At 46.4% G+C, this 24,675-nt stretch overlaps 1 protein-coding gene across 5 annotated transcripts in view; it reads left to right on the top strand.

The window, feature by feature from the left end:
• Nucleotides 1-9,769, top strand: part of MAP2K6 (mitogen-activated protein kinase kinase 6) — a 106,385-nt gene extending 96,616 nt beyond the window's left edge. For 4 of the 5 annotated variants that reach the window (XM_005221341.5, XM_005221342.5, XM_059877749.1 and 1 more), the window contains 2 exons: nucleotides 3,347-3,392; nucleotides 9,429-9,769. In XM_005221341.5, the coding sequence (XP_005221398.1) occupies nucleotides 3,347-3,392; nucleotides 9,429-9,506 (124 nt within the window). In that variant the 3' untranslated portion in view covers nucleotides 9,507-9,769. 5 annotated transcript variants of the gene reach the window in all.
• Nucleotides 9,770-24,675: the final 14,906 nt, after the last annotated feature.

Below are 24,675 nucleotides of genomic sequence, written 5' to 3'. Positions count from 1 at the left end.
TCTCCAAATTATGACTTGATAGAGTCCAGGGTTCTGCTGGCATCCTTCTTTAGCAGTAACATCAGAGGGGGTGAGGGGAGGAGAGAAAACCAAAGCAAGTCAAGATGTTTATTCCATATGAACTTGAAGAAAAGCAGCAACAACAGAGATTTCCTACAAATCCTTCCTTTCTGTACTTATTTTCAAACAAGCGTTTTCTTACTCTTCCTTCCCTACACGTGGCTTTCTTTTTTTATATATAATTTCGTTTATTTATCTGTTTATTTTTATTTTTGGCTGTGCCGCGTCTTTGTTGCTGCTCGGCCTTTCCCTGGTCTCAGAGAGGGGAGCTCCTCTCCACTTGTGGCATGCGGGCTTCTCACGTGGTGGGTTCTCTTGCTGCCAACCACGGGCTCCAGGCACGTGGGCTTCAGCAGTTGCAGCTCATGGACTCAGGATTGTCTCCCGGGCTCTAGAGCACAGGCGCAGGCTTAGTTGCTCCACGCCATGTGGGATCTTCCTGGGCCAGGGATCGAACCCGTGTCCCCTGCACTGGCAGGCATATTCTTCACCACTGAGCCACCATGGACACCCACGTGGCTTTCTTATCTCAGGGCCTTTAAAGAGTTCCTGAATCAGGAGACACTGGCCATCTAGGCCTTGTTTGGGATTCACAATAGAGAAATGGAAAGGCCTTACACCCTGGTCTTGCAGAAGGTTTCACAAATGAGTTTCTACTAAAATGGAATCTTGGCACGCTTGCGTTCTTTCACCATAACCTCATTCAGCTGGACACAGGCTTGGGGACTGAGAGTCGCTCCCTAGAGACCAGCTGAGCCAAGTGCCCCAAAGCTTGACTTCCTTCCTGCTGAGCCTTCAGGCCTGTTTAAGAGCTCAGTGCCCCGTCCACCGGCCCGAAGTCCGTTGGAGGTCAGAGACCCACCCAGACGCTGGTCCTGTCTGACTCAGAGAAACAGGCACAAAACAGAGACGATCAAACATAGTTGCTGGCTTGTTCAGGAAGGAGTAAAAAGAGGCCCTGGGTATTTACAAAGCTCAGGACAAATGTATGGCTTGGGAGGCGAGCTGTGTTTTTCTTCTGCAGATGTTCCCAGGAGTCCTTCTGGGAAACGGTCAGTTCGGGGGGATTCGGAGGGGCAGAACCCCTCGGCTCAGCACAAACGTGAAGCTAGCAGTTCTCAGCACGGCACGAAGCTGTGTTTTAGTGTCAGCTACGGTCAGGAGTTTGTGTTGTGGCATTTGGAAGGGGAATTAGGGCAGTTAGCTAATTGCACGCTTGAAAACGACAAGCCACTTGAAAATTCAAAAGTCTGACTCGGATCCAAAAAGAAATTGGTGTAGCTTTGAACTCCACAGTTGTTATTTGGTGCTGAATTTCAAGTGCTTCCTATTCAACGTGGAAAATTTGCTTTTCTCCCTAACCTCACCCTGAGTATTTTGCTATTCTTAGCCCGTGTTTTGAAGTGTTCTTGATTTAAAAGGTGGAGAGAATGGGTTGTATCAGTTATATTAAATCAATAAACAGCTTTGGTGTGCTGTGTAAATATTTTCCGTCAATACTCTGCAGTGGTGCTTGTACATTTCAAGCTTTCTAATCGGAGGCCATAAGTCAAAAATAACCTGTTCAGCAGCAATCTTTGAGGTTTTAGGAATTCTTTTTTGAAAAGATAAATCTTGACGTGTGGCGGAGGCCAACACAATACTGTAGAGCAGTCGTCCTCCAATAGTTGTGTTTTTTCCTATACTTCTCAAAAAAAGAAATAAAAGTAAATCAAAGTGGTTGCTGGGGAACCGTCCTGGGCATTATGGGATGTTGAGCGACAGCCTCGGTTTCTGCCTGTTAGATGTGAATTACGGCCCCCAGCACCACCAGCTGCGTTAACCAGAAGTGCCTCCAGACGCCCCCGAGTGTGCCTTGGACGGCAAAGCCACCTGCATCTGGGGACCGCTGGTGGAGCCTTCCGGAGTCGCAGCACGTAGGCACAGGAGGCTTCATCGGTGGGAGCTGGAGGTCTCCTCGTTTCGCTCAGAGATGCCTTCCCTGGCCAGCCCGGCCGTGATGCTGCTGGTCTCCTTTCTCACTCATTCTTGTTTGAGCCTCAGTTGAGACGGACGCTCTCTCTTCGGCTGTCCAGGCAGTGAGGTCGCTGGGTGTGGATCCGCCCGCAGTCAGCTCTCTGTCTCCGCCTCTGCCTATTCCCCGTCTCAGGCTCCCTGCCCTCCACCGCAGAGCTGCCTGGAGTCCATAGGGAGGCTGCTCTCGGCTGTTTTGATTCAAAAAGCTTCCTTTTTTCTTTCATTTCGAGTGTTTTTCAGTCCCAAGCATTTCAGCCGTTTCCCTCTCTGGCTCTGCATCCGGGCCTGCCCTTGATTGTTGCCCTCCACGGAGCGGGGCTCAGGTCACACCTCGCAGGTCTCCCTTGCTCCCCGTGGTCATCAGCGCAAATCCCGGCCACCCAATGTTCTGTCACTTTTTGAGTTCCTTCCACGCCAGGCAGATGTCCTTTCCATTCGTGGATGGTTTTAGGGCCCATGGGCAGAGGGCTCTGCAGGTTACCTCGCAAATCATACTTTTCAAAACCATCCTTTCCTCCATTCTGTAACCTGGGGTTCCAACTCCAAATAAACTTTCTTTTCCATTTTAAGGCTGCAGGTGGATGAAGGGGTGGGTCTCTTCTCACTGTGGTTTTATGACTGTTGCCTCTGGTATCAGATGTGATTAAAGGTCTGTGTGTACAGACGGCTGGATGACGGGCACCCCTTGCGTAGTGCAGGGCCAGCAGGGGTTTCTGAGAAGAAGCACTGCTAAGTCCACGGCCAGCGTGCTTTCCCGGTCATCAGCCGAGCGGCCGTCAAGCAGCAGTGACCTTAGGCATTCTACATCCGTAGTGCTTCTGTCTCAAGCAGTTTCAGCAGGGAGCATATAAAAGCAAATTGTACCTGCAAGGAGATCAGAAGCAGAGAGAACCCGGTATTGGAGACAATGAACAGACAACAACTGTAATTTAAGAAACACCTGCCAGGGTCTTTGCAAGAGGGGGTGGATTAAAAGCCGTTTTGAAGGAAAGTGAATATATATTTTGATACATAATAAAAGCTAGTTTTTATGTCATTGGTAAAGAAACATAAGGAAACACACACAGCCTTACCCTTCCTGTTAAGGTACAGAGTGATTTCAAACATCCTTGGGAAGTATAACTGAAGAGGAAAGTCAAGGCAGGAGATTTATGTTTTCAGTACATTTTTAAAGGTGGTTCTGTTTGGTCTTCTGCAGGTACTGAAATCCTAGTCTAGTGGAAACACAGATGGTTTCTAGATTTTAATGTGATTTTTTTTTTCCTTTAAGCTTGAAGAAGAATTCCAAAGAAAGGCCAACATATCCAGAGCTTATGGTGAGTATTGTTAGGGGGTGTAGATGAGTCCATACTAACAGTTGGAACAGGGGAAGTGAATGACATCTAAATCATGATCTGGACTTCCCAGGTGGTCTAGTGGTTAATTCTCTGCCTTCCTAATGCAGTGGGTGCCAGTTCGATCCCTGGTCAGGGAGTTAAGATCCCACGTGCCTCGTGGCCAGAAAACCCGAACACAAAACAGAAGCAGTATTGTAACAAATTCAACAAGGACGTTAAAAATGGCCCACATTAAAAAAAAAAGTCTTTTAAAAAAGAACGTATTATTAAAAAAAAAAAAAAAAACGCAGTCAGGCATCATATCACATCTGGAAGGTTTGAAAGATAAGAGAGGAACTCTGGGGAAGATGCAGAGAAAAGAGGCTCCCTGGTGGGATGTGACCTGGTCCAGCCAGGACAGAAAACCTCACAAAATTAAAAATAGCACCATCTGATGATTAATGATTCCACTTCTGGGCACAGATCTGAAGGAAATGAAATCACTATCTTGAAGAAATAGCTGAACCCCCAAGTTCACTGCAGCATTATTTATCTCAGCCAAGATGTGGAAACAATCTGAGTGTCCATTAATGAATACAGAGATAAAGAAAACATAATACATATGCACATACACACACAATGGAATATTACTCAAGCATTAAAAAAGGAAATCCTGTTATTTACAACAACGTGGGTGAAGCTTGAGGGCATTATTCTAAGTGAAATAAGTCAGACAGAAAAAGCAAATACTGCATGATCTCACTTAAATGTAGAATCTTAAAAAAAAAACTTACGGAGCATAGACTGGTGGTTGCCAGGGGTGTGTGGGCTGGGGGCAATGGATAAAGGTGGTCAAAGAGCACAAGTTTCTGTTTACCAGATGAGTAAGACCTGGGGTATAAAGCACAGCGTGAGGACTAGAGTTAACACCACTCGACCGTATACTTGCAAGTTGCCAGGAGATGAGAGAGCAGAACTGGATGGTCTCAGCAGATCCCATGGATTTTCAGTTCTTCTGGTTAAGCTTGAATTTAAGTCTGAACTATATGTCGACTGGATGACTGAATAGATGCTGGGAAGAGTCTGAGGAGAGACGGACTGGGCATCTTTGTCCCCTTTAAAAAGGCAGCCCTGGGATTTTCCTGATGGTCCAGTGGCTAAGACTCCACGCCGGTACTGCAGGGGACGTGGGTTCAATCCCTGGTCTGGGAACTAAGATCCCGAAAGCCTCACAGCCTGGCCAATAAATAAATAAATAAAAATAAACCAATAAAATAGAAAGGCAGCCTCGGGACTTGCCTGGTGGTCCAGTGGTTAGGACTTTGCATTTCCACTACAGGAGTCATGAGTTTGATCCCTGGTCAGGGAACTAAGTGGAGAAGCAAATGGCAACCCACTCCAGTGTTCTTGCCTGGAGACTCCCAGGGACGGTGGAGCCTGGTGGGCTGCCATCTATGGGGTCGCACAGAGTTGGACACGACAAGCGACTTAGCAGCAGCAGCAGGGAACTAAGATCCTACATGTCACTCGGCGTGGCCAATAAATAAATAAAAATTAAAAAAAATAATGCAATGAAATATAAAGGCAGCCCATGGGGACTCAGCATTCAACTAACACCCACAGTTGAGGCAGAAGGGGAGATGATTCATGCTTGAGAAGATCTTAGCCTGCAGCACGTTTGGGTTCAACATTTCCCCTCTGCTTATGTAGATAGTAGCCAGTCGGGGGCCTTTTCAATCCTGGCTACTTTGTTTTAGAATTCTTGTGCAACCCCCAGAGCATTTTAAACTTTGATTCCACATAAAGTGCAACCCGCATAGAGCGGTTTGTGGGGGGTTCTCTACTCTTGTTTTCAAGGTGCCTTTGTCACTTTTTCTTCAGATGAAAGTATGTTTGCTTTATGTGTCTGACTATTGAAAATGCATACCACGTTTTCCCCCTTCCAAGTGGCTGCTTATCAGAGGTTTCAATGGAGCACACTTGAGAAAAATTGCGGAGTCCTCGCTTAACACCCTTGGGCAACTGATGTTGAAGCTGCCTTTGCACTCTGTCCGGACACCGTGGGCTCTGGTGGTCTGGCATTAGGGCTGTAGTTCCGTGCGGGTCACCGCCCCCACTCCCGCCTTTTACGGTGCTCATCTTCATGGCACTGGGATGACTTGCCTTGTGAGGTCATGACTGCCTCCTGCTTTCCGGTGGGACTGAGGTTTCTCAGTGGAAACTCTGAGTCCAAACGCTTCGGCTGAAGCCTCAGGAAAACACATGCTGAGAGGCGACTGTTGAGGTTGTAGGAGTTGGTGAAGAGGTAGAAAAAAAAAAAAACCCTCTTTCCAGGTGAAGAACAGTATAATTAAGGCCCCAACCCAGACATGTACCTCTTATAGAAATCCCAAATGTTTTTTGTTCCTTGTTTGGATTGAGGTGTGGACAGGAAGGTCATCTCATTTGCTTTCTCTTTCAAGCTCCCACTGGGGGCCGTAACTGAGTAGGACTTGCTCTATGGGGTATGGGGCCAGCCAGCGTTTTTATAAAGAATTGTTGCATAGACAGGGTTCGGGCTTCCCAGGTGACTCGTGGTAAACAAACTGCCCACGCAGGACACGCAGGTTCGAACCCTGGGTCGGGAAGATCCCCTGGAGAAGAAAATGGCGACCCACTCCAGTATTTTTCGCCTGGAGAATCCCATGGACGGGGAAGTCTGGTGGGCTACAGTCCGTAGGTTTGCAAAAGATCGGACAACAAGAAAGTAAATACTTCAGGCTCTGTGGGCTGCTACGACAACTCGACTTCTGTTTTAGCATGAGAGCTGCCATAGCCAGTGGGTAGACACAGGAGTGCAGCTGTGCACCAATAAAACTCTGTTTCAGAAATAGGCAGTCCGCTGGATTGGGCCCCCAGTTCATCCATTGTTGACCCCTGTCCTAGATGGAAACCACCAGAAACAAAACCCAGGTGATGCAAGTGATGGTCCAGGGAGGTGATCATGTCCTCTGAATGTCCTGGGATGTCCTAGATTGAACCACAGTGTTAAACAGAGATGATGTTGTTTAGTTGCTAAGGTGTATCCAACTCGGTGACTTCATGGACTGTAGCTTGCCAGGCCCCTCTGTCCATGGGATTCTCCAGGCAAGAACACTGGAGTGGGTTGCCATTTCCTCCTCCCGGGGATCTTCCCCACCCAGGGGTCAAACCTGCGTCTTCTGCATTGGCAGGCGGGTTCCTTACCATCTGGGCCTCCAGGGAAGCCCTAGGCAGGGCTGACTGACCTAAACTGTGGTTTTGCAGGGGAACTGGAGACTCTTAGCGCTGGTGGCGATGCTCCAGGCTGGGTGTTAAGTTCTCCTTGTACCGGGCCCCTCTTCATTAATTAATTCATGGCTGCGCGGGGTCTTCATTGCTGCGCACGGCCTTCTCGAGTTGCAGAGGCCGGGCGCCTCTCTTCGTCGCGGTGCGCATGCGCCAGGCACGCCGGCTTCAGTAGCTGTGGACCCGTGACACGCGGGCTCTTCCCGGACCAGGGATCGAACCCGTGTGCCCTGCGTCGGCAGGCGGGATTTTTCACCCCTTGACCACCAGGGAAGTCCAGTGCCCTCCCCCCACCTTCTGAGACGCTCAGCCTGGGTCTGTGGTCTGGGGGCGATTCCACGGCGTCTCCTCTGCTGTGTCCTGGTTGCTATTCTTAGTCGGCCGCTTCTAGAAGGGACTGGTTCCCTCCCAGCCTTTTACAGCCTCAAAACCCACACAGGAGACACGTCACAGTTCCCATGTCCACACGCCTGCCTGCTCCCCCTGCCCCTGGCTCTCACGGTGCTTTCCCAGCCTGAGACTAAACCGAGAGGTGCCTGAGGAGTTGTTTTTTTTCTTTGAGACATCAGGTGCGGTTATTGAATTCCGTCGCAGACCTAGGCTAGGTCCCCTGAGCCACCCACCGACCACAAGACAGGAGAATGGGGTGGCGGGCGTCGGGCGTAGTCCCTGAGACACGCTGAGACCGGACGTGGCCTGTTTTGATAGTGAAAGGCTTCAAAGGACATGAAAAGATCTCTAAATGTCGAGGGGATGTGGGAAAGCTAATAAGCACGATGGTAAAACACTCGGTAAGGGTGCTGTGTAAGTGGGTAGTGATCAGAAGTAGTGTATTCATCCGGGGGGGCTCCAGAGGCTGCGCCCACGCCTGGGGCTCTGGTTAATATCGTGGCTATGAAGCACCCAATGGCAAAGCCAGAAAACCTCTCTTTTTTTTTTTTTTGAGTCACTGTACTTAGTGGTGACCACCGACCTTATTTGGGGCTTGCTTTCTTTGTTCCTTTCCTCTTTGCATTGTTTTCTAAAATGTCCATGGGTGGGCATTCTAGGTTCCCACAGGGCTGAGTCATCCAGCTCTCTGCTCTCAGGTTTAAAACAAATATAATTAGAAAACCTAGAGCTAGGCAACACGTAGGCTGTGAACAAAAATCCTCAAAGTCAGGGGAAGCGGAGTGAGTCACCTACACGTCTGTGTGCAGAAACGCTCATATTTAGCTGTTGACGGGTCGCTGAGACGAGCAATGCTTCCAGACAGTTGGGAGGGGGCCCTGCTAGCTCAGGCTCTCAGTTCCTCCTGGAGGAATTGTTCTTTTTGGTTTGATCGCTTGGTTCTGATTGTACTGGGAGGACTGTGGACCGTGAGCTGATGTGTCCACTCCTAACTGGAGGTGTGAGGTTCCCGGGTGTCAGCCAGGCGCTTCCCGGCACCGAGTTGAGCTATTCGAGGAGGGCGGCCCTGGGGCAGAGCCTCTAGCTTCGTTTCCTTCAGAATCGTTTTGAAACGCGTGGCTCCCTGCATTGGACCATGCTTCTTCCCCCAGCAAAGAGCAGGACGTGATGTCAAGTTTACGGAATCTGAGCAGCATGAGCAGAGACCACCTTTTTGCTTCTTGGTTTTTAATCTCCAAGATGAATTTTTTTCCACCCAGACCTAGGGTTGGGCAGGCTACTTTATTTTCCACAAGGATCAGATCATCGTGGAGAGACATAAGGATCACTTGTTATCAACGTGCTGTGCTTAGTGGCTCAGTCATTTCCGACTCTTTGTGACCCCATGGACTGTGGCCCTCCAGACTCCTCTGTCCATGGGGTTCTCCAGGCAAGAATACTGGAGTGGACTGCCATGCTCTCCACGGAATCCTCCCAGGGATTGGACCCAGGTCTCCCACATTGCAGGCGGGTTCTTTACCGTCTGAGCCACCAGGAAAGCCCTGTTATCAATAGAAGTGATGTAAAAAGTAACACTGCTAGCTGTTTGAGTGCAAACCAGCTCTCCAGTGTTAAGCACAAGCAACGCCTGTTTATTGTTCCAAAAACTGGTTTCTCATTCTACCACTCACTTCTTGGGAACTGCGTGTGTGTAAATCTCTAAAATTTCTTATTATTTTGCCACTTTGTCTGAAAATTACTTTCTAGGTGACAGGCTTATTTGTAAACCGAATCTTTGAGCCATCTTTGCTCTTGCTTGTATTTACCCATTGATGGGATGTATACGGGCTTCCCTGGTGGCGCTAGTGGTAAGGAACCTGCCTGCCAACGCAGAAGCCCTAAGAGACATGGGCTCGATCCCTGGGTGGGGAAGATCCCCTGGAGAAGGGAATGGCAACCCACTCCAGTATTCTTGCCCAGAGAATCCCATGGACAGAGGACCCTGGCAGGCTACGGTCCATCAGGTAGCACAGAGTCGGACATAACTGAAGCAGCTTACCACGCCTGCTTAGCACACATGCATGGGATGTATATAGCCTAGTTACATACGTATATTTTAAAGCAGTGGATACCCTGGCATGGAATCAAAAAGCGATACCAAGATAGGAGGAGCAGCAGCTAAATGACATCTTTAAGAATTTGCATCCCTGAGTGTATACTTGGTTTGGGAAGGGGTAGAAGAATCTAGTTTAAGCCTGATGGGGATACTTAGTTTGTTAACTAACCAGATCTGTCCATTGCTAATCTCAGGCGTTGTCAGAGACCAGTATTAACGGAAGGCATTTTTCTTTTCTTCACCAGCAACATCCGTTTTTCACCCTACACGAATCCAAAGCGACAGACGTGGCATCTTTTGTAAAATCAATTCTTGGAGACTAAAAACAATGGACTCCATCGGTTGACCCTCCTGTGGATTGGTGGGTTTACAGGCTGATGTCCACTGAAGCGCCAATAGAAACTCATCTTTGAGATAATTTAACCCTGCCTCTCAGAAGGTTTTTTTCTTCCCCATTTTCTCTTTTTTCCCCTCCAAAGGGGGCCTTGGAATCTATAGTTATAGAATGAACTGTCTAGATGGATGAAATATGATAAAGGCTTAGGACTTAAAAAGGTGATTAAATATTTAATGATGTGTCATGTGAGTCCGTAAGCTTTTCAGACTTCTGTTCTTTACGAAACGGATACATTGGTAAAAAGGTAAAAAAAGGTGCTACAGAAGTGATGGAATTGTAAGTAGATCTGTAGTCTGTCCCACTTATTATTTTAATATTTATGTTTAAGCGGTTGACAAGATTCCATTTGATGCGAGGAGGGAGAGACGAAAGACAAGATTGGGTTGGCAGTATTTATCGGCTTTTTTATTTTTTAAGTTCGATCGTGTCTGTGGTCCAGAAGAAATTATTTCATGTGCATCTTTGGGATTCTGATAAAAGTATCCACCAGGAGCTCACGTGGCGCGTCTGTTCCAGCTGCTGTAGCTGCTGCCGTGTTCCTCAGTTTCTGCTCCACCCGGGGTCGTAACCGCGTATTCCGGTGAAGCGGCAGCGTTGCCTGGTCACACACTATTTCCTAACTTTGGAAGACAAAAAATCACTCTCGTCACAGCTCAGAGAGTCGCAGATCTGGCTGTTCTGTTGGCCTTTGTGGTGTAGGAGTAATCGAATGTGATTTGCGATGTGGTTTTCCATCACCTATCTATCCTTCTGTGTGCATGCGTGCGTGTGTGTGTGTGTTTGTGTGTGTGAGACGTCACAAGTTCTGCAAATGGCTATTATAAATAACATCCGTCTTTGGTAAGGAGGAGGTTTCCCAGTCCAGAGGGGAAGTTTGTCTCCCCACCCAGAGAACCAGCGCCTGCCTCTGCTGTGGCCTCCCCAGGGACTGCCTTTGCCCTTAATGTCATCTTGCTTCTTTTGGTTTGGTCACGGAAGAAGCCTTCTTGTAAAGGGAAGGGCTGCAGTAGAAGAAAAATAAAGGCAGGGAGCAGTTTTTTGATGAGGTGGGAAGATCATGGGGTCACTGGCTGAATTCTTGGGGACTGATGGCTGAGCCCAGGGCGTGCCCTCCTTTGGCGGTGGCTCGCTCCGCAGCGGGAGGCTGGCTCTGTGGTGGATTCCCAGCAGCTGATGGAGCAGCAGAAGCTCTTTCTCGTGGCCAGAGACCCCCGTGGGTTCTCTGCTCTGGGGTCTGGGTTCTTGGAAGGTCAAGGAGTGAAGTGGTCCACAGGAAAGATACAACCCGTGACAACTGGCGAGTGTTGCTTTGGGATGTTGTGTTAATACAAAGCTACTCCTGCTGCACAAGGACAGAGGGATTTTACTTTAAAAAGAGATTTTAAAAAGTTTCCAAAGAGAACACGGTCTGCTCCTTTCTTTGCCTCAAGTTCACAAATAGGGAGAGAGCGTCGCTCCCTTGAGCGCTCCGAGTGTAGTCCTGTCTTTCTCTCTTGGCTTTTGAAGCTCAGTCCTGTCTTTTTTTTTTCTCTGCATTTGCTCCTTGTTCTCGGCACCCAGCTCACGCCCAGAGAGAGGAAGGCACATCCGTCCACTTGTTCATCTTCGTTTAAGACACACCTGTTTGATAAACGTCCAACTCATCTGCTTTGATGCTACTCCCGTCTCATCTATTTCCAGCCAGAAAAAAAGGGAATTATCCCAGTGGTCATGGCCATACACTTTCCTACTGTTCTTTCTAAATCTGGAAGTTTCTCTCTTTGAGATGCAGAGGGAAGAAAATCACAAGAATAATGCATTCATCTTCTTAAAAAGAAAATAGAAAGAAAAAAAAATCAGGCCATTTCATGACAGCTTTTGGTGAAATTTTTAAGCAAAACGTCTCTCTGGTCTGAGTCAGGTGACTCTTGCCTCTTGTCCAGAGTGATTTTTACTTTTAAATATTCTTAACTAACCGTGTTCCTCATGTGTTTACCTCTGCTGTCAGTGAGTCCAGGGCCTGAGCTTGCAAAACAAGCACACTTGGGTGGAGAAGGAGTAGGTGGTGGTTCTCAACCCGGATGCACAGTGGAATCCCTGGGAGCATGTTAACACTCAATACTGAGGGCCCAGAGATTCTCACTGAGTTGGTCAGGGTAGGACCTGGCAGTTGGTATTTTTCACAAGTCACTTGTGTGTTCTAACCTGCAACAGGGTTGAGAACACTGGTCTACTCCCCACTAAAGAGAGATGGAATACTGATTTGAAATTTGGGATACCTTTTCCCTGTAGAAACAATGTATTCCATGGTGATGGGGTATCTTATGTCCTAACGTAGAATGGCCTGATAGCCTTACAAGTTGAAATTTTATTTTTTTTTAGAACTGTTATTAAGTTCTGAAACAACTAATTCAGAAATAAAGAGATGCATAATCTATATTTAAGTTGATATGTTAGGAATCTCATGTACATACAGATATATGTTTGTGTGTGTATGTGTGTGTGTGCGAAGAAAGAGAGAAGATATTCCTATCCAGGGATGATATGCAAAATAGTGGATTGGCCACAAAGTTCATGCCCGTTTTCCCATGTGCTTAGACGTGCTCAGCAGTTCTGACTCTTTGTGACCCCATGAACTGCAGCCCACCAAACTTCTCTGTCCATGGGATTCTCCAGGCAAGAATGCTGGAGTGGGCTGCCATGCCCTCCTCCAGAGGATCTTCCCAACTCAGGGATCAAACCCAGGTCTCCCACATTGCAGACAGATTCTTTGGCATCTGAGCCACCAGGGAAGCCCGAGAATACTGGGATGGGTAGCCTATCCCTTCTCCAGCAGATCTTCCCAACCCAGGGATCGAACCCGTGCCTCCTGCATTGCAGGCCTATTCTTTACCAGCTGAGCTACAAGGGAAGCCCAGTTTTTCTTTAAGATGTTATATTATGGAAAAATCCAAATAAGCTTCGTGGCCAGCACACTATTTAATGTGCTACCAGCATGGACTATCTGGATATCAGCCTTGCCTATAATTATCAGTGTATTAGAAAGTCCATATATCTCTATAAAAGAGATCCTGTTCTTTTTCCCCCAAAATCTATTTGATTTGGTGTGATATAATTACCCATATTATATAGAATTATACAAATATCCATCTCTCTCTATATTGTTGACTTCAGAGGTATGCCAAAAATAATGGGAATGACTTTTAGGACAATGGCCATTTATGTGTATGTATCTTTACTGCCCTTCAGAGGAGTCATCTTCAGGGTTATTTTCTAGAATATTTTGGTCACTTCTCTTTCAGAAAAGGCTTCAGTATCCATTTCCTCTCCCATATGTGTAATATGTAGAATGCTAATTACTCCTTACTGGTTTGTTTCTTTTAATAAAAATCCTTACCAGGTAAATTTCCCTCTTTGTTTTACCTACTTGGTTTCTCAAACTTAGCACCAAGTAGTGTTTGGCAAATTCTAGAAGGCAAATTTGCCCCCAGAACTGGAGTTTTACCATTAAAACTTAAAAAAATATATTTTATTGATGTTTTTGGTTAAAAATATCTACTACCAAGGAGCCTAACATTTCATAACCAGTGAAACTTTTAAATGTCTTTTAAAAAACACCATGGGCTGTGAAGATAATCTCAAATGTAGATTTCTCAAAAAAGTGTGTGTTGTGCTTAAAGCAAAGTCAGCCTTCCTGGAATAAATATAGAGCCTCCCCAAGGGCGACTAAAGGAGAAAGAACTCACACAGGTGTGTGTGTATGATGAAAAAATATCGGTGAGATTGTCCCCAGGTTCCCACCTGGCAGGAGCTGTCAGCCTCTGCGGAGGAACCATCCATTATCCATCTGTTATTCTAGTGACGATGTTTGGTCACACTGATGTAATCAAAACAAGTTGGTTAAATCTGCTTCTATCTTGCTTGCACAGTCTGAGATGGAAATGAGTGTGTGTGTGTGTGTGTGTGTGTGTGTGTGTGTGTAGCTCAAAATCATTGGTCTTTTACTGTTCTTGTACATTCTGCAAGCCTAACCTCCAATGTTCATATGCCAGACAGTCCCAAACATCTGTTCAGGGCGCCAATCGATTATCTTAGTAATGTTTCCCATGGTGTTCTAGGCAAAAAGAAATACTTTATAGTTCCACTTATTAAGTCGTCGTTGTTCAGTCACTAAGTCGTGTCCAGCTTTTTGCAGCCCCACGGACTGCAGCACCCCGGGCTCCCCTGTTTTCCACTGTGTCCTGCAGTTTGCTCAACCTCATGTCCATTGAGTCGGCAATGCTATCTAACCATCTCATCCTCTGCCGCCCCCTTCTCCTTTTGCCTTTGATCTTTCCTAGCATCAGGGTCTTTTCCAAAGAGGCGGCTCTTTGCATCAGGTGGCCAAAAGTATTAGGGCTTTAGGTTCAGCATCAGTCCTTCCAATGAATATTCAGGTTTGCTTTCCTTTAGGGTTGACTGGTTTGATCTCCTTAGGTACTTCTTGTGTCTTAATACAGGAAAAACAAGAAAAACCCAGAACTTCCTAAGTAACCCCCAGGGTTTGTGGCTTTGGTCAGGCCATCATGGTCTTTTCTGTTTTTTTTTTTATTCCGTTTGCTTGCTCTTCTTCTGCTGGTTACAGATGACCTGTGACCTGTGCTGACTTTGACACTTCTGTGGAAAAACTGATGCAACCATTTCATTCATCAAAAGTAAGAATCAGCAGTTTTGCATTGGTCTTGGTTACAGGGACTCTATTGTTCTCAAATCTTGAAACAGCGAGGGGTAGCTAAGAGAACTTGTCTCAGAGCTCCCACTGGAAAGCTAAGACCTGGTAATACAACTTCCCGTTTGGCCTTCAGAGAAGAGCATCTGGGTTGGAGAGGGCTTGCTCTGAAATCGTATTCTACTGTGACTGGAAGTCAGCAACTAGCGCCATGGGGTCACTGTCATGTCTGTGTTGGAGCCTGCGAGCTCTGTCCACAGAGTGAGTGAGGCCACTGCCTCAGGGGCTCGTCTCTGGGCTTTGGAGTTGAAGGCTGAACGGTGATGAGAAATTATGTCTGGGCCTGGAAGAAAAGACGCGTGCCAGGACAGGAACCCCATGGAAGAGCAGGCTGACGCAGACAGGTATATCCCTTTGTTTATTTTCAACGTTACTATGGGGAAATCCATCAAAAAGCCAAACCTTTATTATTATCTTTTTTTCCTTAAAAATACTGAACTATAAGAGAATTCAGAAGTACCATTGATTTGGATGTCGGAAAATCTCCTCGTTTCCCTACTGTTACTGATTCTATGGAGACCATTTTAAACAGATGGCACCCTGAAAAAAGTACGTGATTAGAGGGGTGATAAAGCCTTGTGAGATGTATCTGTCAGCTGCTTTCTGGGTAAAGAAAAATGAACACAAAACTGAGCCTCCTCATGTTTAGTTCTGGGGACAAATATTTTTTAATAGTTGTGGACACCAAAGTTTTTCTGGGGAACATGCTTTTTCCACAATGTAGAAAACTGTGAATGTTTATAGAAATACACTCCAGGTCTTCACCAGAAGAACTAGAATTTATAATTTATAAAAAAGAAATGCTCAAACCTAGTTTGAATTTTTAGAAATGGTGTGGAAAAAGTGGTGGTTTTCTTTTCTTTTTTTTCTGATCTCAAGTTGCCTGTTGTGTGTTCCATCCTTGGAGGTGAGTGTGAGCTGAGGACACTGAAGTGCTTCCAGACTATATTCATTGGTGTTTCTCGGGGGTCTCTGTCATAAGGGGGAGGGATGAGAATGTGGAAAATGTCAACCTTGCCTTTCTGAAACCCCTGTCAAATGCTAATCAGTATATTTGGCTACCAGTCTTGTTCTCTTTAACTGAAAATCTCTGTGGCTGTTAGAGGCTTGGAAATGGGATGAAATGCCCACTGAGGACCCTCAACAGCCCAAGAATCTTGGAAATATATCCAACAATATCTTATGTGTCCTTGCTGACTGCTGTCTTGAGGGTGCCCATGGAGCTTGAAGGTGGAAGGGCAGGAAGAGAGGGTCGTGTATTTTCATTTTTAAACGTGAATGATTCAAAAGAAAATGCAGAAATTGATCTACAATGGCCATGCATGTAGATCCTTAAACTGGTTATTACTTTAAAGTGGTCAAGAGGAACCTGATCCCAGTGATGAGGCGGTGGTATGACTGGGCTCTTGATGAGCAGTGGGATTTCAGAATCTACATCTGCAGAGGCGATGGTTGTCGTTTCTGTTCACTGACACGTGGGGAAAAGTAGAGCTCTGTGGATAGTGTTGGCACCGAGAAGGGTATGATCTGAGACGCAGGCTGGCAGCTACCATGGCTGGGCTTTGCAAAGGTTGCAGGTGGAACCCAGGAGCGGGCTCCCCGGGGCGGCCCTGGAAGCTGAAAACAGAGCATCTGTCACGAAGAGGCGCTTAGACATCACGTGGATGGAATCACGGGCCTTCTGCACACTGATCCTGTGCTGAATTCTGACCATTACCAAACCAAATTTGACAGCTGGAGTTTCACAACAGCCACTCTAGAACACTATTTGTGTCGAAAATTACATTTGGCAACAATTTGTCACGCGCTCAGCCAACCTCTGTGTGAAAGCCACCCGCAGAGGTTCAGTTAAGAAAATTCAGCTTACCTGTCCACTTATCCCTGTGTCTGTCTTATTCCCTTGTCTCAAATTTATTTTCTGAGTGGAGTGATTTTCCTCTATGAACTGAAATGATGAAGTGATGTTTTAATAAAATAGGTATTTTTAGAGGAAAAAAATGTTTTCCTTCTGTAATTAGCTTCCACTGTTGGGACATATTGCCCACTCTACAGACCATCATGGGGGGTGGTCATTGAAAGCTGGAAGAGGGGTAAGGGGTGGGCTTCAAATGGTTTATTTAAGTACATGAGTGTTTTTCTTATATTTTGTGCAAATATTGATGATGTGCTCAGTATATACCTACTCAGTGGAGCTTGGCTTGATACGAATTCTAGTTTGACAGGTGGGGTTCCCCAGCTTCCTTTGTGCTTTGATTTGAAAATGCTGCTTCTGTTGAATAATCTGGGGCTTCCCTGGTGGCTCAGAGGGTAAAGAATCCACCTGCCAATGAAGGAGACCCGGGTTCGATCCCTGGGTCAGGAAGATCCCCTGGAGGAGGGTATGGCAACCCACTCCAGTATTCTTGCCTGGAGGATCCCACAGAGGAGCCTGGCAGGCTACAGTCTTTGGGTTCGTAGAGTTGGACACGACTGCAGCGACTGAGCAGAGCACAGCGTGGTTGGTTGACTGTGTTCCTGGGCTGCACCCCAGCTTTGTTTCTAAGCCATGTTTATTGTGAAGACAGCGGGTTGGCAGGTGGAAACATGCCCAGTCTTTATAGTCCTTTGATGCTAGAAGGAGCGATTCTATTTGCTGGGCAGGAGGCCCTGCCATCTCTCCCCGGAACCTGAACTGTCCTGAAAGGAGATTGGAGAGGGTGTCACCCCATCCTTCGAAACCCGTCTCTGACGCTCTGTCTCCTCGGAATGGGAAATAGAAGAGTGAGTCTCACTCATGGATTCCCTCATCTGCCGGCTCTCTTTCCTGCCATGAAGAGCCCCCTGCTAGCTTTCCTGGTGGAATCCATCTCTTCTCTATGGACTGCCACGTCTTTTCTTTATGGCTGAGGCAGGCTGGCTGTAGAGATTGGAATTCGTTAGCTGTTGATGAAGTGAAGAGCTCTGAAGGCTGTGCGTGGACTGTTTCCATGTCTTTGAGGTGCGCAAGTCTCTGTTTTGACCTTGCGAACTTTTTGCTCATGAGCTGCGGGAGGAAAGAAGAGCTTGAGGGGCCTGTCCTCAACTCTGTTTTCTTCTACGGAAACGTGAGCCAAGCTTCCTTAAGGGGAAACCTTTCTCTCACTGTGTAAGGAAAGGGGAATTTTGAATATCAATTGAGAACTTTCAGCCAAAGCTCTGGTACTGTGTTTAAGAATACCTGTTTTGTAGGGAGGTGTGCCTTGGATAGTCTTTCCTCTATTAGCTTTTTGGTTTTATTCTAGCTTTCCTGTTACCCAGGTTGTGTGTGTTGCTGTTTTCTTTTGAACCACTGCTTGTTGTGGGGGCTTCCCTGGTGGCTCAGACTGGAAAGAATCTGCCTGCAATGTAGGAGGCCCAGGTTCAATCCCTGGGTCTGGAAGATCCCCTGGAGAAGGGAACGACAATCCACTCCAGTATTCTTGCTTGCAGAATTCCATGGACAGAGGAGCCTGGCGGACTCCAGTCCCTGGGGTCACAAAGACTTGTTGTATTTGGGAGTGTGCTCACAAAATTCTGAAACCAAGGAAGTAACTAGTGTGCAGGATTTGAGGTGAGCACAAAAAGTATTAGCATTGATGTAAGTTAACTTTTAGTAGAGTAACCAGAAATGCATTGAATTGAGCAATAATGTGGCTTGAAAGAAGTCACGGTTGTTTTTAACATTGGGGGAAGCCACCTGTCCTAGACCCTTATTCTTGAGAAATTCATTTTTTGATGCAAATTACCATTGAGGTGGGGTGTGGGGGGCATATTTCAGAGCCTGGGTGACTGACCTCTCAGAGTCAACTAACAGGGAATTATTGCCGAAAGTGGGGTAATTTTGCCTTATCCAGGTCATTCAATGGTGGCATTTCCAGTCAGGGTATCTTGTGAAAAGCGTGGCTTTATAATTCTCCCCACTCTCTGGTCTAAGAGCGTAGTAAAGGAAGAATGAGTTCCTTATGTGCCACGAAATAGTTCTTTGAATCTGTGGTCTTGACCAAGGAAATGGTAAGATGTCGAACCTCGTGATGGTTATGTGGTTCCTATGGCGACCGCTCTGGCCCGCCTCCCACCACCTCAAGGGAAATGAGAATTTTCAAAGGAAAATGGAATCGGGAACTCAGGTCCCACTTGGACTCGGTGAGGAGGTGACTCTTGGACTTCCTGTCTCAGGACATTCTCCGGTTTCCTGCTGCTACTGCGAATGGACTGCAGATACTCTTGTCTGGGTGTTTCTGCTCGTGTGTGTAAGACCTCACACTGGGGATGCTCTGTTCCACGTCATGCTCCTGTAGGAGTGGACTCAAACAGCACGATAAAGGTGGGAGAAGACAGTGACAATGTCAGGAGACACTTGGCCACCTCTTTCTGTCAAAGTGCTTGCTCTGATGCTCATGGCTAGGACAAGGAACTAAGTCTTCAGGAGCCAGGGGTCCTCAAAAGGAAGGGTGTGTTGGCCTCATCAGAAAATGTACAACCAATAAAAGACATTTTAAGAAGGGCCGTGAGTCCGTGTATTAATTGAGTTGTTTGTGGAAATGCTTTGTTCCAGGGATGCTCCTTTTATGTGTAAAGCCCTGCAGTTGAAAGCTTTGCTGTATTCTCTTGTTTGCCTCCCATTGAAACTACCCAACTTCCAAAACATAATGGACTAAAACAGAATGGAACAGCAGCGTTACAGCCTTGAAGACGCAATAGAAAGTCATTTCATCTGTAAGGAAATTCAGAGTTAATATTCTTATGGGCAACATTCCTAGGTTAGTGAAGGCCAGTATTTCATGATTCAAATCAGACAGCTTGTGGTGGGGAGGAATCTAAAGTGGCTTAAATGCAAAGATGAAGATCAAGACTTCCTGGCTTCTGGGTGCTCCTGATTATGAACCATCAGGTCATCTAGTTGTTTGCATTCTTCCCAGTCCAGTATGGAATATATGTTGTTGTTGTTCAGTCACTCAGTCGTGTCCGACTCTTTGCAACCCCTTGGACGCCAGGCCTCTCTGTCCATCACCAACTCCCAGAGTTTACCCAAACTCATGTCCATCGAGTCGGTGATGCCATCCAACCATCTCATCCTCTGTCATCCCCTTCTCCTCCTGCCCTCAATCTTTCCCAGCATCAGGGTCTTTTCCAATGAGTCAGCTCTTCCCACCAAGTGACCAAAGTTTGGAGGGTCAGCTTCAGCATCAACCCTTCAAATGAATATTCAGGATTGATTTCCTTTAGGATTGACTGGTTTGATCCCCCTGTGGTCCAAGGGACCCTCAGGAGTCTTCTCCAGCACTGCAGATTGAAAGCATCAATTCTAATACCATGAAATTTGTTTTCCAGCATCATGCGGTGCCACAACGTGGGTGTTATGGGGAAAAATGTTATTACAGGTAAATATGGTCGGGTCTGCAGAGCTCTCTGATTTCTCCTGAGAACCGAGTGGACCTAATTGACTTGTATCCACATGACTCTAGTTTAGAGAATTGCTGGCTCTTGATGTTACCGATTTGAGTGGGTCCCGATTATACTTGGAGGCACACGTTCATCTCTCTCTGGATTATTGCTTAAACAAGTTGTGTTGCTGAGTCAGGAGTTGCCTCTTTTAAAAGTCCCTAGTGTTTTAGACTCTTGCTCCTTGGAAGAAAAGCTATGACAAACCTAAACAGCATATTAAAAAGCAGAGACCTCACTTTGCTGGCAAAGGTCCATATAGTCAAAGCTATGGTCTTTCCAGTAATCATGTACAGATTTGAGAGTTGGGCCAAAAGAAGGCTGAGTACTGAAGAATTGATGCTTTCGAACTGTGGTGCTGGAGAAGACTCTTGAGAGTCCCTTGGACTGCAAGGAGATCAAACCAGTCTGTCCTAAAGGAAATCAACCCTGAATATTCATTGGAAGGACTGATGCTGAAGTTGAAGCTCCAATACTTTGGCCACCTGATGTGAAGAACTGACTCATTAGAAAAGACTGGGAAAGACTGAAGGCAAAAAGAGAAGGGGGTGGCAGAAGATGAGGTGGTTGAATGGTACCATGGACACAATGGACATGAGCTTGAGCCAACTCCAGGAGATACGGGGAGGACAGGGAGGCCTGGTGTGCTGCAGTCCATGGGGTTGCAAAGAGTCCAACATGACTCAGTGACTGAACAACAAGTATTTCATCTCAGATATACATCATTTCTACAGTTGGTTGGAATACAAAGTGGAGGGCTTACCTTCTGCAGACATAATTCAAGTGACTTCGCAGTGACGACAGACTCTTTAGGCGGGTTTTGAAGTCCTTTTCCTCCTGGACGGTGTTGGGATTGCTGCAATCCATCACGTCTTAGGTGCTGCCTTCCTTGGCTTTAGGAATTGTAAGTTCCTCTAAGGGGTGCAGGTACGTGGAAGAGAAAGGCACCGACAGACAGGCTTCTCGGCATCGCAGGTGAGGGGCATTCACCGACTGTCACAGCTGTTCCTTTCCCCACAGGAATCTAGAGCCATTCCTTACAATCATACTTTAAATGACCATTGGAGAGTTAAAATATCTTTCTTTCTATGGGCATAGTGCATTTTTCTTTGCATACCATCCAAATGACTCGTTGTTTATTTGAGATTTTGTAGGAAACTAAGTTTAATGTGGAAAATGGAGAAAGGCAATGCGGTTGAGAGCAGAAGGTATTTGTGGTGATTTCTTGGTGTTTTGGTCATCTCTGTGCCAGAGCAAACCTCAGAACTTCGGAGTTTTAAAAACAACGCTCTCTGACTCCTCCTCCCAGTCCTGTGGGTTGATGGGCTCAGCAGGGTGGTCCTTGCTAGCATGTCCCACGCAGCTGGAGTCAGGGAGCTGGGGTGAGAGTCATGAGGGCCTCTTCCTTCGCACACAGCTGGGCTGGGGTGGACCGGGGGCTAAGGAGGCCTTTCTCTCCTCCTGTGGCCTCTCCAGACAGGCGCAGGGTCCTCACAGACTGGCTGTCTTGGAGGACTCGGAATTCCCCCATGGCTGCTGGATTTCCCCAGAAGTGTTGATCCAAAAGGGTCCAGGTAGAAACTTGGAGGAAACAATATCGTGCAATTTCCAATGTGATTACTGGGACGTATTCCATGGTGTTTCACGGTGGAGGCGTCTTAGAAGACTAGTTGTCATGCTTGGGCTGTCCCATACAGTTAGAATAGACTTGGATGGTGTTCTGTCTCCTAAGTTGGTGTCCAGAGGTGGTGGACAAAGTGTGTTTCAATTAATGATGAAATTAGTTTCCTTTCATTTATCATCTATTGTTCTGTCAAGGAAAGCTCTTTAGGTCCAAGGAATGTTTTCCTGTAGGAAGTGAGTTAACCATTTCTGCCTAAGCTGTAGGTGGAATTTCAGTGGCACAGGAGGGAATTAAATATTGACACTGATGACTCACAAAACTCCAATTAGTACTTCCCCACCACCCTAGATGGTTACGGTTCATAAATGTTTGCTGAGGAGGTGTTTTCTCCTCCAATGGAAACAGTTTGGTTTTTTCTTATTTAAAAAAAGAAGACGTTATGTGAAAACTCAGAGACTTAAATGCAGGAAAATAAATATTATCCACTCATCTGAGTTAATTGTTCATGTACTGTTTAAAACATATTGTTCCATACTACCTACACACACATGCATGCATACAAAACCCAAGTGGGGTTGCTACCTGCCTTGCTTTCTAGATGATATCACGGGCATCTTATGTCAATGAATGTAGGTGTCAGCAGCATTTTTAACAGCTGTATAATATTCCAACACACATATTTAACTGCTTCTATTGGTGGAGTTTATTATTTTCTTTTGAGTGCTTTGGCAGTTATCCTTATTCCTACATCCTTATGCATGAAGCCTATTGTCTTGGAAAGTTTTAAAGAACTGAAGGACCTCAAACACTGTCCCATGTGCTGAACACCAGCAAAGGGTTCACTTGTTTCAACACAGCTCTCTCCTCCCATTATTCTGCTGCTTGCCTCTCTCCAGGTCCAGTTTTCAACTAGGAGATCAGATTTGTCCAGCAACAAACCCAAATGAGGAATGTGTACTCCTGGGGCCTGCCTACACAATGGTGTCCTGGTGGTCATTCAGGAAATAAGTTGGGAGTGTTTAAGATTTTCCCAACCAGGGTTCAAACCCAGGTCTCCTTCATTGCAGGAGGATTCTTTACCATCTGAGCCAACAGGAAAGCCCAACATGTATGTATGTATATATATATATATATATACACACACACACACACATATTTAAGCAAACATCCGCACTCAGAGTGCTGATGTTGGTTAAATGCAGGTCCCCCTGTATTGCAGGATTATTGAAAGGTAAAAGGGGAAGAATGCCCCTGATTCATGAACAGCTTTACACCAGTTAGAGCCGAGCAGAGTTTTATCGATTTCAAATGGAATGCTGCTTCAGGGATGCAAAGCATCGTGTCGGCTTCATAGTGAAGGAGGTGGTGACATCACAAGAGGCTCACAGAATGACCTAAAAGAAATCTGCTTCCAAACTCTGTGACTTCCTGTATCATCTGGGCCTTCATGCACCTCGCCTTGGGTTTCTTTGCACCAACTGTGCAGACAGAAGCTTCCCGGGAAAGTGGCCTCTCTCCCCCCGACAGGAGATGGCCTCAGCGCTTCGTGTGTCTTGCCTCAGTCAGCTGAGCTCAGGGCGGCTCGTTTTCCTCCTTTCAAGAGCGAGCCTGTGGCCTGGGAGGCAAAGAGTTGTCCGTAGACGAGAACGTGCTAAACCGCTTGACCTTTTCAGCAGCTGCAGAACTGTTTACTGAGGACATGCCATCTCCCTTGGCATCTCCAATTTGGCAGCCACAGAAGGCAGGCCGGTGATATTGCGTGCTTTCGAAAACTTCTGAACAATTCACAACTTTTGCCATAAAGTGGCTAAATTGGTCTCGCTAGTCAGATAGTGATCTTTAGAAAGACTCTCTTCTCCTTAACTCCTTCACTGGAATCAACAAAAACACTGATTTTTGCCAGAGCCTCTGACTCCCTAAACTATAAACAAGAATAGACGAGATCAGTTTCAAGCCGCAGACCCAGGGCAAGTGGCAGTCTGTTTGCAATAGCAGAGAACGTGAATTCTGTTCATGCATGTAAGCAATTTCTCGAAAATTAAGCAGCCTGTGAGTTTTAATTTAGCTTATCTGAAGATTACATGCATGTGCAAAAATATCAATGATTCATAACATACTTTTGCAGGATGCTCTGAGCTGAAATACAACTCGATCACGTTCATAAAATGGGTGAAGAATTATTCTGAAACAGTGGAAGAAGTTGTTATGCAGCTGAGCAGAAGATAGAGCTTGAGTCAACGTGGAAACTAGAATTGCTCCAGGCTAGAGCCTCGTTGGCTCTTTAAAATCCTGGCTCCACCGCTCACTAGCCGTGTGACCTTGGACATGTGTCCTCAACTCCCTGTCCTCCAGTTTATTCCATCTTAAAATGGAAATAGTAACAGGACCCACTTTAGAGCCTACTTGTGAGAATTCAGTGAAACGCAACCTGCAAAGCACTTTGTCCAGCGTCTGCCACGTTAGCACTCGGAGTTTTTCTTAATGTCATCCTCTGATCGAACCCTTTTCCAGAAAAGACCATTGAGCAAAAACGCAGGTATTTCAGGCCATCCAGCCCAGTGCATCACAAGAATACTTGGCTTTGTTGGCTGAACGTGCAGGAGGATACGCAGCAGCCAGATCTCATTTTGTCACAAACAAGTTTGTAGCTTTCAGTTTGTGTATCAGATTAAAAGCTTTGCTCAACTCACATCAGTGAGAATACTGACGATAGCTCAGTTGGACAAGAAACCGCCTGCAATGCAGGAGACCCTGGTTCGATTCCTGGGTCAGGAAAATCCACAGGAGAAGGGATAGGCTACCTACTCCAGGATTCTTCAGTTCTCCTTATGGCTCAATTGGTAAAGAATCCACCTGCAATGTGGGAGAACTGGGTTCGATCCCTGGGTTGGGAAGATCCCCTGGAGAAGAGAAAAGCTACCCACTCCAGTATTCTGACCTGGAGAGATTTCCATGGACTGCACAGTCCATGGGGTCGCAGAGTCAGACACAACTGAGCGACTTTGACTTTCACTAATTCTGCAAACTGTGGTGCTGGAGAAGACTCTTGAGAGTTCCTCAGGCTGCAAAGAGATCAACCCAGTCCATCCCAAAGGAAATCAACCCTGAATATTCATTGGAAGGACTGATGCTGAAGATAGAGCTCCAATACTTGGGCCACTTGATGCGAAGAGCCGACTCATTAAAAAAGACCCTGATGCTGGGAAAGATTGAAGGCATTCTTTAAGAGCCTTGCCAAAGACAAATGCTACCATCATTCAGAAATGTAATCATATTTTGTGGCTG

The sequence above is a fragment of the Bos taurus genome, chromosome 19, assembly GCF_002263795.3.
Source record: "Bos taurus isolate L1 Dominette 01449 registration number 42190680 breed Hereford chromosome 19, ARS-UCD2.0, whole genome shotgun sequence".
Classification (NCBI taxonomy): Eukaryota; Metazoa; Chordata; class Mammalia; order Artiodactyla; family Bovidae; genus Bos; species Bos taurus.
The sequence above is the reverse complement of the archived record's forward strand: the minus strand, read 5'-3'. Positions and strand labels throughout refer to the sequence as shown.